Raw genomic sequence first — 17,278 nt, 5'->3', positions numbered from 1 at the left:
GAGGTAGGGGAAGCCCTAAGTGAGCTTTTTGCTTCTGTCTTTCCGAAAGAAATGAACTTTGTAGTGAATGAAACCTTTGAGGAGTAGGTGTGCATGCTGGAGTGGATAGAGATAGAGGAAGCTGATGTGTTGAAAATTTTGACAAACATTAAGATTGACAAGTCGCCAGGCCCGGACCAGATTTGTCCTCGGCTGCTTTGGGAAGTGAGAAATGAAATTGCTTCGCCACTTGCAAAGATCTTTGCATCCTCACTCTCCACTGGAGTCGTACCTGAGGACTGGAGAGAAGCAAATGTAATTCCTCTCTTCAAGAAAGGAAATAGGGAAATCCCCGGCAATTACAGACTAGTAAGTCTCACATCTGTCATCTGCAAGGTGTTAGAAAGGATTCTGAGGGATAGGATTTATGACCATCTGGAAGAGTATGGCTTGATTAAATGCAGTCAACACGGCCTTGTGAGGGGCAGGTCATGCCTCACAAACCTTATCGAGTTCTTTGAGGATGTGACTAGAAAAGTTGATGAGGGTCGAGCTGTGGATGTGGTATATAAGGACTTCAGCGAGGCATTTGATAAGGCTCCCCATGGTAGACTCATTCAGAAGGTCAGGAGGAATGGCATACAGGGGAACATAGCTGTCTGGATACAGAATTGGTTGGCCAACAGAAGACAGTGAGTGGTAGTAGAAGGGAAGTATTCTGCCTGGTAGTCAGTGGTGAGAGGTGTTCCACAGGGCTCTGTCCTTGGGCCTCTACTGTTTGTAATTTTTATTAATGACTTGGATGAGGGGATTGAAGGATGGGTCAGCAAGTTTGCAGACTACACAAAGGTTGGAGGTGTCATTGACAGTATAGAGGGCTGGTGTAGGCTGCAGCGGGACATTGACAGGATGCAGAGATGGGCTGAGAGGTGGCAGATGGAGTTCAACCTGGATAAATGCGAGTTGATGCATTTGAAAGCTGAATACAGGATTAAGGATAGGATTTTTGGCAGTGTGGAAGAACAGAGGGATCTTGGTGTGCAGGTACATAGATCCCTTAAAATGGCCACCCAAGTGGACAGGGTTGTTAAGAAAGCATATGGTGTTTTGGCTTTCATTAACAAGGGGATTGAGTTTAAGAGTTGTGAGATCTTGTTGCAGCTCTATAAAACTTTGGTTAGATCACATTTGGGATACTGTGTCCAGTTCTGGTTGCCCGATTATAGGAAAGATGTGGATGCTTTGGAGAGGGTTCAGAGGAGGTTTACCAGGATGCTGCCTCAACTGGAGGGCTTATCTTATGAAGAGAGGTTGACTGAGCTAGGACTTTTTTCATTGGAGAAAAGGAGGAGGAGAGGGGACCTAATTGAGGTATACAAGATAATGAGAGGCATAGATAAAGTCAATAGCCAGAGACTATTTCCCAGGGCAGAAATGACTAACACGAGGGGTCATAGTTTTAAGCTGGTTGGAGGAAAGTATAGAGGGGATGTCAGAGGCGGGTTCTTTAAACAGAGAGTTGTGAGAGCATAGAATGCGTTGCCAGCAGCAGCTGTGGAATCAACGTCATTGGCGACGTTTAAGAGACTACTGGACATGCATATGGTCACAGAAATTTGAGGGTGTATACATGAGGATCAGTGGTCGGCACAACATCGTGGGCTGAAGGGCCTGTTCTGTGCTGTACTGTTCTATGTTCTATGTGGTGAGGAATGTCTTTTAGTGTGGGATGGGAAAAGGGAATATGATGAAGTAGCATTCAGACAAAGAGATACTGGTGAAATTGGGAATATTGGTCCATTCTGGCGCATGGACCTGTGATTTGATGCAATGCTCTTTATTCTAGGACATAGGCTAATGAGGTGTTTCAGTGTGCCTGGATCAAGGCTATGTGTGGTGGAGAATTCTTTGCAGTCTAGCATAGGAATCAGGACTGATTGGGGCTGGAGAGGACCAAAGTGTACACATTGAGTGTTTCAGCATGAAGAATGGTTATATTGTGTCTGGCAGTATGATACAATTTTGGATAGGGAACATTTGGATGGGTCACTATAATTCTAACTGAGATGGAAAGTGATTATGTTCTTCATGGTCAGGGAACTTGGAACTCGTTGAGTACAGTGGATACATAAAGAGTAATGTATCGAGTTGATGTGAAGACGTTAGTTTCTTGCTGCCATTGTCGTGTGGTACAGTGGTCTGGGACATGAGCTACTATGATTCTCGATGGAATGTGGGGCTGTGCTGTGAGGCAGTGTATTTTTATCTAGCACATTGACTGTGAGATAGAGCATGTAGTTTGGTATGGTTTGAGGATGGACTAGGTGGTGCAGTGTGGCCGAGTCTTGAAAGAGGATCATTGAGGTCAGACAATGTAGGAGACAGGAATTGGTGAGTTGTGGTTTAAACTGGCAAAGGGATCACTGTTTTGCTTAGATTAGATTAGTTTCCCTACAGTGTGGAAACAGACCCTTCGGCCCAACCAGTCCACACTGACTCTACGAAGAGTAAGCCATCCAGACCCATTTCTCTCTGACTAATGCACCTAACACTGTGGGCAATTGAGCATGGTCAATTCACCTGACCTGCACATCTTTGGGCTATGGGAGGAAACTGGAGTGCCGGGAGGAAACACACGCAGACACAGTTCTTTGTTTTTTTTTCTAACAAAGAAATTTGTGGCTTAGGACAGAGTATCAATCTTTGTTAGGGAGGGTTCACAAGTACAGTCAACATTTAATCTGTGGCAGTGAGGAACACTGGGACATCTCTCAAACTCTGTAGCTGTTTAAATCTCTCTCCACAGACTTTTCACTGCACACTCTGACCCGCTGTATGATTGGTTACTCCTCATTCCACAGCCAGTTCACTAAATCACACTCAGTCAATAGCTCTTTCCACAGACTGCTCACTGGAACACACACTTACTCTCTGTGTAATTGGGTTTAACTGTCTTTGTGACTAGTTAGAGCTCTTTGCATGGTTAGTTTACTTGAAACCACTCACTCATTATGTAACTAGGAAGAGATCTTTCCACAGTCAGTTCATGGAATTTTTAACTGGTTAAAGCTCTCTCTACAGTTACTTAACTGGATCACTATCACTCTTTCTGTGTAATTGATATTCGCTGTCTTCACTGTCATTTAACTGAATCACACTCAGTCCAGGGAACAGGCGTTTAGCTGGAACGCACTCACTCTGTGCAACTGGTTCTGGCCTACTCCTCCACATTCAGTTAACTGAATCACACTCACTCAGTCTTGAGAACACTTACAGCTTATTTCACACTCTGTTTACCAAAATACACTCAATTCTTTTGTGTAACTTGTTCACCTGCTCGAAGAAAGTGGTAAAGGCCTTTTCCACAGTCAGTTGACTGAATGATACTCACTCAGTCTGTGTAACTGGTCATAGTTTTCTCCACAGTCAGTTCCCCAGAATACACTTAGATGTGTTATGTTGCTGGTGAAACCTCTCTCCACAGTCACTTAACTGGAACACACTCGCTCAGTCTTTTTAACTGGTTACAGCTTTTACCACAGACAGTTTGCTGGAACACTCAGTCTGTGTAACTGTTAACAGCTCTTTCCACAGTCAGTTTAATGAATTACACCCCTCGTTCTGGATAATTTGTGAAACCTCTTTCACACTCTGTTCACTGGAACATCCACGCAGTATGAATGGATATATCTCTCTCCAGAGTCCATTTACTTGAACACACTCAGTCCATGTATCTGTTTCTAGATGTTTCCACAGTCCATGCCCTAGAACACACTCACTGTTCTGTATAACTGGTTATATATCTCTCTCCTTGCACTCTGCTTGTTTGAATACACTCAATAATTTTGTATAATTGGTTAAAACACAGTCTACAGTCAGTTTACACAAAGATTCTCAACTGCAATATGTGACTGGTTAAAGCTCTTTACACAGCCAGTTCAATGGAGTGTGCTCACTCATTGTGTTAACTGAAACACACTCAGTCAGCCTATGCAACTGGTTGTAGCTGAATCCACAGGCAGTTCACTGGAACACCTTCTATTATTCTCTGTAACTATGTACGGTTCACTCTGGAGTCTGTTCACAGGAACCACTCTCACTTTGTTAATTACTGGAAGTATCTCTCCCCAGTCAGTTCTTGTGAGCTCAGTCTCTTACTCTCTGTAAATAATGTTATGGCTCACTCCATAGTTATTTCACTGGAACACCCTCTCTCACCCTCTGCAGCTGTTTGAGACTCGCTGCACAGTCTGTTCCTTGGAAAATACTCAGTCTGTATAACTTGCCACTTTCAGTTAACTGACCCAGATATCTTTGTGTTCTCTTTGGCCAAAGTGAACCCCCAGAGACAGGAGAATAGCCAACATTGTCCCGTTGTTTAAGAAGGATAGCAGGGATAATCCTGAAAATTACAGGTCTGTGAGCCTCACGCCAGTGGTAAGGAAATTATTGTAAAAGATTCTCAGAGACAAGATCTATACGCAAATGGACTTATTAGTGATAGACAGCATCATTTTGTGCATGGGAGGTTGTGCCTCACTAATTTGATCGAGACTTTTGAGGAGATGCTGAAAATGATTGATGTGGAAAAGGTGGTTGATGTTGTGTACATGGACTTCAATAAAGCTTTTGAAAAGGTGACTCATGGCAGACTGGTACAAAAGGTAAAGTCATATGGTATTAGAGGTGAGCCAGCAAGATGGATGTAGACCTAGCTTAGTCTTAGGAGACAGAGGGTAGCGATGGAAGGATGCTTTTCAGAGTGGAGAGCTGTGACTAATGGTGGTCCACAGGGATTCATGCTGGGACTTCTGTTGTTCATGATCTACATAAACGATTTGGAGGAAAATTTGCTAGTCTAATTTAGTAAGTTTGTGGACGATATGAAGATTGACGGAGTTGGTGATAGTGAGGAGGATTGTCAGAGGATACAACAGGATATAGATCAGTTGGAGGCAAGGGCAGAAAAATGGCAGATGGAGTTTAATCCATACAACTATGAGGTGATGCATTTTTGGAAGGTCATATACAGATGAAAATTATACAGTGAATGACAGAACCCTTTGAAATATTGATTTGCAGAGGGATCTGGGTGTGCAGGTCCACAGATCACTAAAGGTGGCAGCGCAGGTAGATAATGGAGTAAAAAAGATCTATGGGAAGCTTACCTTCATTGGAAGGGGCATTGAGTATAAGGATATACAAGTTATGCTTTATAGAACTTTAATTAGGCAACACTTAGAATGGTCACCACATAACCAGAAGGATGTGGATGCATTGGGGAGGGTACAGAAAATGTATTCCAGGATGTTGCCTGGTATGGGGGGATTTAGTTATAAAGAAAGGTTGGATAGACTGGGTTTGCTTTCACTGGAACACAGGAGGTTGAGGTGCAACCTAGTAGAAGTTTATAAGATTATGAATAGCATAGATAAATGAAAAGTATGAGGCTTTTTCCCAGGGTGGAGGGGTCAATTACTAGGGGACATAAGTTCAGGGTGTGAGGGGCGATGTTTAAAAGAGATGTGTGAGGTACGTTTTTCACGCAAAGGGTGATGAGTGCCTGGAACATGCTGCTAGAGGTGGTGGTGGAAGCAGACACAATAGTAGCATTCAAGGAGCACCTGAATAAATACATGAATAGGGAGGGAATAGAGGGCTATGGATCCCCTAAGTGAAGACAGTTTTAAACCTGAACATCAAAATGCGTCAGTACAAGTTTAGAGGTCCAAAGGGCCTGCTTCCATGTTGTGTTGATATTTGTTGTTTGTTTAAACAAACTCAATTAGTTGTCGTAACTGGCTATAGATCTGATTCAATAAACTGATGGTGGAATGTTTCACTCACTCTGTTTAAACTGGTAATAGAGTCCTTCAGAGTCAGTTGACTGAAACAGAGCCTCTCAGTCTCTGTAACTAGTTGTATTTCACTCCAAAACTAGTTCACTGAAATACCCTCTCTTGTTCTCTACAACTGCCTGTGGCTAACTCCTCAGTCTTTTCACTAGAACATACACACTTGCTCTTTGTAATTGGTTAGATTAGATCCCCTACAGTGTGGAAACAGGCACTTCGGCCCAACAAGTCCACACTGACCCTCCAAAGAGTAACCCACCCAGACCCATTGCCCTCTGACCAATTCACCTGACCTGCACATCTTTGAACTGTGGGAGGAAACCTACGCAAACACAGGGAGAATGTGCAAACTCCACACAGACAGTCACCCAAGGCTGGAATCGAACCTTGGACCCTGGTGCTGTGAGGCAGCAGTGCTAACCACTGAACCACCAAAGTTATAGTTCTCGCCACACTCAGCTCACTTGATCACACTCAGTTATACTGTGGAACTAGTCAAAGTTCTTTCCACACTCTGTTCACTGAAACACAATCACGCAGTCATTGCAACTGGCTAAAGTTGTTTCCCCAGTCAGTTCACTGAAACATACTGTCTTTGTACCTGGATATTGCTGTCTCCACTGTCAATTCACTGGTGCAAACACTTTGTGTGTCACTGAATATGGCTCACTCCACAATCACTTAGCTGGAACACTCTCTCTCATTCTCAGCAACTGGTTATAGCTTACTCTACAGTCTGTTTACTTGAAGACCCTCGCTCAGTGTGTCATTGGTTATGATTCTTTCTGCAGTCTCTTCACTGGAACATTCTCACTTCATCTATGTAGCTAGTTAAAGCTCAATCCACAGACAGTTCACTGAAATAAGATCACATTCTCTCTAACTGGTTATAGCTCTTTACACAGTCAATTCACCTTTGTATAGTGAGTTTTAGCTCTCTCTGCAGTCACTTAACTGAACACACTCTCTCACTGTCTGAAATGGATTACAGTTCACTGTACAGTTACTTTACTATAATACACTTTGGCCACTCAGACTTGTTTAACAGAAACCAGAACAACCTGTGTAAATAGTCCCTCATTATCTCTGTGTGAGGGGCACATTCAGATGGGTTTACACAGATGAAGGACAGACTAAGAAAGTTGCAGAGCGTAGCTCTTCTAATTCACTGTGGTGCTCCATCAACTGGTTTAGCACAGACCTGGAACAGACTGAGAAATAAACAGAATACAGGTCAATCGTTCTCTGTGAGTTGGGCTCAGTCAGCTGAGATAACATAGATAGGGGACAGGCTGCGAAATATCTCAGTGCAAGGAGGGCTCACAGTGCAAGGGGCACTTTGATTAATGTATAGAGAACACTTAATTAATTGTCTCCGTGTGAGGGCCTCAGTCAGTCCGGTTGTCACAGCCCCCGGTCTGCCTGAATATTATACACGTTGTTCGTTGTCACTGTGTGTGGGGCTTGGTCGGCTGAGTTAGACAGACTGAGCAAAATACAGAGCACAACTCCCTCACTGTTTCTGTGTTTTCTGGGTCAGTCAGCTGTGTTACTGCAGACCAAGGACAAACTAGATACCAGACTCATTGTTTCCATGAGGGGTGCTCAGTCAGGAGTTTTAAAAAAAACTAGGAACAGCTTGAGTAATATGGACAGCACATCTCCCTCAGTTGCTGTGCAAGAGGGTATCATGCAACTGGGCTCACACTGAGCAGGGAATACATGAGTAAATCTCCCTCATTGTTTCCATGTGAGGGGTTCAGAAACCTGGGCTAACACACCAAGAACAGCCAGAATGATATACAGTGTGCGGCTCTCTCTCTGTTTCTGTGTTTCAGTCACCTGTTTCAATATAAAACAGGGACAGCTTAAGGAATAGACAGTACAGATCATTCATTGAGCCCCATGCAAAAGTCAGCCTGGTTCTCACAGAGCAATAACAGCCTGAGTAATACACAGAGTACAGATCCATCAATGTGGCTGTGCAACTCTCAGGCAGCTGAGTTATTTCAGACATGGGGGCAGCCTGAATGTTACACAGAGCTCAGTTCCCTCATTGTGTCCATGTGTGGGGCTCAGTCAGCTGGTTTAACACATACCTGGCACAGCCAGAGCATAGAACCCTCAATGTCTCCACCTGGGAGTTCAACATAACCAGGGGAAGACCAAGTGATCTGCAGAGTACAGTTCCCTTGGCATTTTGTGCATGGTGTTCAGGTTTCTGGTTTAAAACCGATCAGGGATAGTCTGAGTAATCAGCAGGTCACGTGTGAGAGTGTATGGTTCAGTCAGCTGGGTTAACACAGACCAGGGTCAAACGGAATGATGAACAGTACAAATTTATCATGGTCTCTGCCTGAGTGCCTGTCAGCTGGGTTACCATAGACAAAGCTGAAAATGTGTTGCTGGAAAAGCGCAGCAGGTCAGGCAGCATCCAAGGAACAGGAGATTCGACGCTTCGGGCATAAGCCCTTCTTTTTCCATTTCTATCTCGGCCGACTGAATCAACACGGATATCTACTATAAACCAACTGACTCCCACAGCTACCCGGACTACACCTTCTCCCAGCCTGCCCCCTGTAAAAACGCCATCCCATATTCCCAATTCCTTCGTCTCCGCTGCATCTGCTCCCAGGAGGACCAGTTCCAATACCGTACAGCCCAGATGGCCTCCTTCTTCAAGGACCGCAGATTCCCCCCAGACATGATCGATGTGCCCTCCACCGCATCTCCTCCACCCTTGAGCCCCAGCCCTCCAAACGCCACCAGGACAGAACCCCACTGGTTCTCACCTACCACCCCACCAACATCCATATACAGCGTATCATCCACCATCATTTCCGCCACCTCCAAACGGACCCCACCACCAGGGATATATTTCCCTCCCCTCCCCTATCAGTGTTCCAAAAAGACCACTCCCTCCGTGACTCCCTCGTCGGGTCCACACCCCCCACCAACCAACCTCCACTCGCGGCACCTTCCCCTGCAACCGCAAGAAATGCAAAACTTGCGCCCACACCTCCTCCCTTACTTCTCTCCAAGGCCCCAAGGGATCCTTCCATATCCGCCACAAATTCACCTGCACCTCCACACACATCATGTATTGCATCCGCTGCACCCGATGTGGCCTCCTCTATATTGGGGAGACAGGCCGCCTACTTGCGGAAAGTTTCAGAGAACACCTCTGGGACACCCGGACCAATCAACCCAACCACCCAGTGGCTCAACACTTTAACTCCCCCTTCCACTCCACCAAGGACATGCAGGTCCTTGGACTCCTCCATCACTAGACCATAACAACACGACGGTTGGAGGAAGAGCGCCTCATCTTCCACTTAAAGCTCATTCCTGAGGAAGGGCTTATGCCCGAAACGTCAAATCTCCTGTTCCTTGGATGCTGCCTGACCTGCTGCGCTTTTCCAGCCACACATTTTCAGCTCTGATCTCCAGCATCTGCAGACCTCACTTTCTCCTCCTACCATAGACAAAGGACTGCCTAAGTAATTCCAGCCTTGGGTGACTGTGTGACGGTTGCAAGTTGTCCCCGTGTCTGCGTGCGCTTCCCCCTGGTGCTTCGGTTTCCTCCCATAGTCCAAAGAAGTGTAGGTTAAGTGTATTAGCCATTTAGTGACAGCCGTGTATACCTCAATCTCAGTGAGGGCTCAGTCACTGGGTCTAACACAGACCAAAGACAGCCTGAGTAGCATGAGGTTATAGAGATTGGAGGAGCATAAGGGCTTCAGGAGGTTACAGAGGTAGGTAGGGGTGGTAATTGAACCTAATTATTAGCTCTTGGTGATCACTGTTTACTGAGAAGACAAGATGCAAAGAACCATGACAGTCCAGCCACTCCCATGCGAATGTGTGGAACTGCATTGGGCATTCTGGAATTTGAACATATTCTAGTCAGATTTGAAGATTATTCAGTGTCACTGAGAAAATAGAGATAGTGATAGACATACAGACAGAGCACAAGATATATAGATACAGCATGGAGATGATTCAGAGCTGGTTCTATGACACACGCAGTAATGCAGCAGCAGGTAGAAGTCAATCCTTCCCACGTCAGACAGGAGACGCTTTGATTTGTGTCTGACACAGGGGGCTAGGAACTACTCCAGCAGGTCAGCAAGTAGAGGGATTGAGGAGAAGGTCGATGTTAGGGCCAGTAAATCACAAATAAAGGATAGGCAGAGAAAAGTACAGGTTGTTCCACTATAATGCATGTTTCGTTAAAGCGAATTCACTGTAACACGATTGACAATTTGGGGACACTGCTTCTAAAGCGCAAATTTTTAAAATGTGTTCACTGTAATCCAATTACTTTAAGTGCTGTTTTTAATGCACCACTTTTCTATACTGCAGAGTTGCACAAGAACGCAACAACCCCATTATCGAACTACCTATTAATGAACACTATGGTACTAATTGGTGAAAGTGTATTTATTTCAATGCAAGGAGTATTATAGGTAAGGCAGATGAGGTTAGAGCCTGGATCAGTACGTGGGATTATAATGTGGCTATTACAGAGACTTAGTTGAGAGAGGGACAGGACTGGCTGCTCAATGTTTCAGGGTTTCACCATTTTAAACAAGATAGAGGAGTTGCATTACTAAAAAGAGAGAATGTCACATCTGCATTCAGAGAGGACACACTGGAGGGCTCATCCACTGAGGGAATATGGGTAGAACTCAAAAATAAGATGGGTGCAATCACTCCGATAGGATTTTCAGCCACCGAGACATTGAGGAACAAATATGTAGGTAGACTAAGGTAAAGGTACAATAAAGACAGAATTGTCATGGTGGGAGAGTTTAACTTCCTCAATTTTGCCTGGGACGTCCTTGGAGCAGAAGGCTTGGACAGGGTGGAATTGATTAATTGTTTCAAGAAACCCCCTTGGTGCACTTATGTGGATAGACCAACTAGAGGAGGGGCCATACTGGACCTTGGCTAAAGAGCCTGGCCAGGTAATTGACCTATCAGTGGGACAGCATTTGGAAACAGTGATCACAACTTCTTACGTTTTAAGACAGCTATGAACAAGGATAAGTCAGGACCTCGTGGGAAGATACTAAACTGGGCAAAGGCAAATTGCATCAGTACTGGGCAGGAGCTAAGGGAGTGTTAATTAGGAGGACCTACTATAAGGCAAGTCCACATTTTACACATGGGAACTGTTTAATGACCTGCTGGGGAGAGTTCAAGACCAACATAGTCCAGTAAAGAGAAAGGACAAGGATGGCAAGGTCAGGGCCCCTTTGATAACAAGAAAGGTTGTGAATTTAGTCCAAAGGAAAACAGAAGCATATGGAAGGTTTAGGAAGCTAAAACCGGACAGAATCCATGAGGAACCTAAGGAAAGCAGGAAAGTACTCAAGCAGGAAATTTGAGCAATAAAGGACCATGAAATTACCTTAGTAAATAGGGTAAAAGAGAAAATCAAGGCATTCTATAGATACATTAAAAGCAAGAGGGTAACTAGTAACTAGGACCACACAAGATTAAAGGAGGGAACTTGTGCTTAGAGGCAGAGGTTGTGGGTGAGATCCTAAAGGAGTAATCACCCAGAAAAAAGATATTGAGGATGGAGAGATTTGATATGTGCGATTGGGTCTTAGTTCACTGGATAATCCCCGATGAGGGATATTAAGTTACATTAAGCAAGTAAGTGGGTTTCAAAGAACAGACTGTCGAGTGAGCTGCAAGCATTAGTTACATTCCACAGTCATTTCACTGCAACAGTTTCTCAAATTCCATGTAACTGGTTGTAATTCTTCCCAAAGTTTGTTCACTGGAACACAGACTATTCTGTGTAACTGGCTATAGCTTTCTTCACAGTCAATTCAGTGGAACATACTCCATCTGTGTAACTGATTAAACATCTTTCCAAAGCCAGTTCACAGGAATACACTCACACAGAAATAGTGAATGCATTAATTATGATATTCCAAAATCCCCTGGATTCTGGAAAGGTACCAGTGCATTAGCACCATGCTAATATGACACCCTTATTCAAAAAGGAGATAGGCAAAAAAAAGTGGGTAACTATAGACCAAATATTTTGACAGTCATGGGGAAGTTGCTGGAGTGAATTATAAAAGGAGGAGATAGCTGAATGCTTGGAAATCAAAGCTCATTTCACCAGTGTCAACAAAATTTCATGAAGGATAAGTCTTGCTTGACAATCTTGCTGGAGTTCTTCGAGGGTGTAACCAGCAAAGTAAATTATGGAGACCCAGTGGATGTGGTATATCTAGACTTCCAGAAGCCAATCGACAATGTGCCACATAAAAGACTGATCCAGAAGGTTAGATTCCTCGGGAAATAAACGGAGAGGATTCGTTTGGTTGGAGGGTCAGGATAAGTGGGTCCTTCACTGGATGGTGAAGGACCCACTTGTGAGGAGCCACAGGGTTCAGTTCTCAGAACTCAACTTTGTACAATCCATACAAATGATCTACAAACAGAGACAGAGTGTAACATAGCAAAATTCATGGATGATATTAAAACAGGTAGGATAGCAGGCAGGGATGAGACGACAAAAAGCTTACAGGTGGATATTGATAGGCTGTGAGAATGGGCCTGAATCTGGCAGATGGAGCCTAATATGGATAAGTGTGAGCTTATCTATTCTGGCAGGAGAATAAAAAGGAAAATTATTATTTAAATAGGAAGCAGATTCAAAAATGCAACAGTGCAGATAGTTCTGGCTGTTTTGTACAGGAATTGCAAAGTAGGAATGCAAGTGCAGCATAAAATAAGAAAGGCAAATGGAATCCAGGCATTTATTGGAAAAGCACTGGATTATGAAAGTAAAAAGTGTTGTTACAATTCTGTAAGGCATTGGTGCGACTACGTAGAGTCATGTCTCCAGTTTTCGTCTCCTTACTTGAAGGAGAATGTGATGGCTCTGGGATAGGTTCAAAATAGGTATACCAACTTGATGTCAGGGATGTTTGGGCTGTCGAATCAGGAGTGATCGAATACCTTGGGCTTGTACTTACTGGAGTTCAGAAGAATGGTGGGGGTCTGATTGTTGTCTTTAAAATGCAAAAGTGGCATTGAACAGATATTCCCCCTTGTGGAACAGTCTCAAGCAAGAGGTCAGAGATAGAGTGAGAGGTGATATTTTCCCTGAGATGAGAAAGCATTACTCTGAGGGTTGTGAAACTGTGGAACATATTGCCCAGAGTGCAGTGTAGACAGAATCAATCAACAGTTTCAATGAAGAAATAGATATATTTTACTGATGAAAAGTGGGAGAAAGGGCAAGGGGATGGAGACAGGAAAGTGGAGTTGAGATCAGGATAATATCCACGATCCTCCTTAACTTCCCACAAAGTCCCCGGATACACCAAATCAGGTCCTAGAAATGTATCCACCTTCACATTACAGAAACAGACATTCTTCAAAAATCTGAACTATTTTTAAAACATCAAAAATTTATTTCTCTGCACTCCCCATGAACCACAGTGGATAACAAGAAAGAGATGCAGCAGGCAGAAAGTGTAAAAATGAACCAGAAAGCACAGATGCAGGAGTGGTGAACATGAACCCGAAGATATAGTGAAAGAGATGGAGACAGGCAGGGAGGACATGAGCTAAAGAGTACAGCGAGAGAGAGCTGCTTGCAGTCAATGTAACCACGAACAAGAGAACACAGCAAGTCAGGCAGGCAGGGGGAACATGAATCGGACAGCATAGCAACAAAGAGATGCAAGCAGTTCGGCAAGGTGACCTTGTCCCAGAGAGCACAGTAAGTTTGATATAGGCTTGCTGTGTGAACACTAAGCAGAGATCACAATGAGAGTGATGCAGACAGGTAGATGTTGTGAACATGAACCAGAGGGCACAGTGACAAAAGAGGCAGCACTCCAAAAGCTTGTGTTATGGACCAGGCCAGATCCCTCAAAATACGTTAAGGTGGTAACCTGAACTCTAACTTCTCATATTTTAAAAGGTAGATGTGAAGTGGGTGTTCCAGGTGTAATGCAACTAGTCCTTATTAAGCAAAACAATTTACTTAAACACCACAGTTAAACACAAACAAAAGAAAGTAGAATTTAGAATAACGTAACTTAACAGAATACTTGATACAGTAACTTAACTAATTAACTGTTCCAATATAATAACATCCCATAAACACACCCCTTGGCAAAAAAGGTAAATTCAAACATATTCTTACAGGCAGGAGGGAACAACATCCAGAAAAGATTTCAGAGGCAGTCAGTTAGGAATCATTTAGTAAAGCTTGCAACACTTCTGGTACTCTCACATCTTGTGACTGCTACAGCTAAAAAAAACAACAGAAACTCCTGAACTTGGAGAACTGGTCATTCCCCTTCCATTGTTAAACGGTTTTTAAAAAAATCCTAGCTCCCTAGATTCTTCTAAAAAGGTTATTTTGTCCTTTTTTAAGTGGCGGCATCATCACACTTGTGATTTCAAATAAACCGGTTAGAATATAATTTGGTGTCATGTGACTTTTGACTTTGTCCACCCCAGTCCAACACTGAAACCTCTGCATCATGATCTGGTATGGTAGAGGAGAAAGTAGTCCAACGTGAAGAGGCCCTTGTTGTAAAGAAGATATACCTATTGCATGGTACACGTTTATATTGGTATGATGTTACCACAACTTTGATAAGGAGATGATGAGAGAGATTGCAGTGTTAGGCTTTATTCCTTGAAGATTTCAATCTGTTTCCCGCTTCCCAAATCCATGTGACATCATTAGAACAGAAATTGTTGAGGCACTGAAAACATTAGAGATAATTTTCCAATCTTAGATGTCCAGATGGAGCTCAATGTCTTTATGCATTATGCCTTTCAGATTCTTGCACCCTTATAAAACAATTCCAGCAAAGAATGCACTACTCCCACTTTGCTGAGTGGTTACATGATCTCCCACCCTCACCCTGAATAGTCTGTCTGATGTATCAGAAGAACAGACGGTGTACATTCACATAGATTTACCATTAACAGGCCAGTGATATTCGTACATGACATACTGAATAGCTTGCTGGTCCTGTGTAGGAGTGCTGGGGGAGCACAGTTGTAAAGCTGAAACTTAACTTTGTGTGATTCATCTTTGAAGGGTGGTTCACAATTTTAAACGGTTAAATCATTCAGTGTTGTCAATCAAAATTAGTCTTTGTCAACATCAAATCTCTTATTTTGAAGCAGATTAGTCTTCTTATAATATGACTTGTAGCTTCTGTCTGGAATTCATCAGTTTCTCCAACTCATTGCACCCTTGGAGGCTGAAACAATTTGCTTGTAATCTGTAAAAAGGTGGTGGGGATGGGGGGGTGGGGGGTGGGGAACAGAAATAGCACAATTGATTAATAGGCTGTGTATAATTCTTTCAGATTAAATAACTTGGAATACAGTTAACAAAAAGTTTTAAGTTGAAAAGGTAATAAGACCAGATGAGAATCCCTCTATAAGTCGATCTGTCTTAGCCTTGACAACCTTGTGTGGTAAAGAATTCCACATTCACAACTCACAGAAAAGGAAATTCTGCCTCATTTTCCTATTCAAATGGGTGACCCCTTGCCTCGCTTGCTTCTATATTCCAATGAATACAGGCCCAGTTTACTCAGCTTATCCTCCATATAATCCAGCCATACTGTTTCAACCTAAATAACATTTCCAGTGAAATAACTTCATATCAAATCACGCTTTATTAACACATGAACTAGTCCTTGACTATACTACTGCCTCATACAGAGTAAGGGACCAGAGCATCAGTATCTCTGTCACTCACCATTTTTTATCTGTCAGCCAGGACTCCATGATTGGGGCTGTTAATCTGGTTCAATCAGGGAACTCATTCCATGAAGTTCAGCTGGCTGACAGTGTTACAATCATGACACTCAACTGCCTCCAAAAGGGAACCAAACTGAGCACAGATTTTTACACTCCATTTTCTTTGAAGTAAAGGCTGCCATTGCATTTGCTTTCCACATTACCTGCTGAATTTGGATGCTAGCTTTTTGCAATTTATGCAAAAGAGCACCTAAATCCCTCAATGCTACAGCTTTCCACAGGGTCTTTCTCCATTTAAAGATATTCAGCTCCTCTATAGATGCCATGGAGTCTCAGATAAAGCACGGAAGGTGTGAGGCTGTCTGTGCCCCAATGTTCAGCCCAATTCTATTTTTAAAAAGTAAAATGATTTACAGAATCTTACATGGACTCGTGCATAAAATTCCACAAGTACAAATTCACCCCACGACCTTGTGTGTGGGGTGTGGGTGGGGGGTGGTGGTGGTTGTGGTATATGAGTGCGAGAGTGTATGTGTGCGTATGGGGGGGTAATGCGTGTCTGTGAGAGTGTGTGTATGCTTACATGCATGAGCGTGAGTGTAAAGGGTAGAAGTCTGCGTGTGTCTGTGTGTCGTGCAGTGGGGTCACCTGTAGTGTGCCATGAACCCAACGTCCCGGTTGAGGCCATTCCCATGAGTAGAGAACTTGATTTTCAGCCTCTGCTCAGCCACTTTGCATTGTTGCCTGACTCAAAGTCCGCCCTGGAGAATGGTCAGCTGAATGTCCGAGGTCAAATGTCCCAGACCACTGAAGCATTCTCCAACAGGGAGAGAATGTCTGTTGATTGTTAGGCGGTGTCTATTCATCCGTTGCCACAGCCTCTGCTTGGTCTTGTCAATGTACCATGCCTCAGGGCATCCTTGTCTGTAGCGTATGAGATAGAGAATGTTGGCCGAGTGCATGGTGGATGGTGTCCCCATGTGTAATGGTGGTATCTGTGTTGACACTGCCACATGTGTCGTGACAGGGTTGTGGTGTTGTCCTGAGAGCCGGGCAGTTTGCTGCAAACAATTATCTGTTTGAGGTTTGGTGGCTTTTAAAAAGGTGAGACATGGAGAAGATCTTGTCAAGATGCTCATCCTCATTGATGAGCTGTTGCAGGCTGTCAAGGAACAGCCATGGGGACCAAATTTGCACCCCATTATGCCAACATTTTCATGCACAGGTTTGAACAAGACTTCGTCTCTACACAGGACCTCCAACCAACACCATTATACATCAGGTACGTTGTTGACATTTTCTTCCTCTGGACCCATGGAGAGGAGTCACTGAAACAACTATATTCAGTACCCCTAGTTTTGGATTTAATAACTTCATTCTCCATCTTAAATAAAGAATTCAAACATATTATGGTTACACTTTCCACAAGACCTTCTACAACAAGATTGGTAATTAATCTTATCTCATTGCACAGTACCAGTCTAGAATAGCCAGTTCCTCAAATGTATTGTGGGTGGCACAGTGGTTAGCACTGCTGCCTCACGGCGCCAGAGACCCGGGTTCAATTCCTGACTCAGGCAACTGACTGTGTGGAGTTTGCATGTTCTCCCCATGTCTGCGTGGGTTTCCTCCGGGTGCTCCGGTTTCCTCCCACAGTCCAAAGATGTGCG

General features: G+C 43.7%; 1 protein-coding gene across 2 annotated transcripts in view; it reads right to left on the bottom strand.

Annotated features, from left to right (window-relative positions):
* Positions 1-14,062: 14,062 nt before the first annotated feature.
* Positions 14,063-17,278, bottom strand: part of LOC132831249 (NACHT, LRR and PYD domains-containing protein 3-like) — a 131,243-nt gene continuing 128,027 nt past the window's right edge. For both annotated transcript variants that reach the window (XM_060849263.1, XM_060849264.1), the window contains one exon: positions 14,063-15,121. In XM_060849263.1, coding sequence (XP_060705246.1) covers positions 15,034-15,121 — 88 coding nt within the window. In that variant the 3' untranslated portion in view covers positions 14,063-15,033. The remainder of the gene's footprint in view (positions 15,122-17,278) is intronic.

This window comes from Hemiscyllium ocellatum, chromosome 33 (assembly GCF_020745735.1).
Source record: "Hemiscyllium ocellatum isolate sHemOce1 chromosome 33, sHemOce1.pat.X.cur, whole genome shotgun sequence".
In the NCBI taxonomy this organism is placed as follows: Eukaryota; Metazoa; Chordata; class Chondrichthyes; order Orectolobiformes; family Hemiscylliidae; genus Hemiscyllium; species Hemiscyllium ocellatum.
This window is presented reverse-complemented; position numbering and strand designations above follow the sequence as displayed.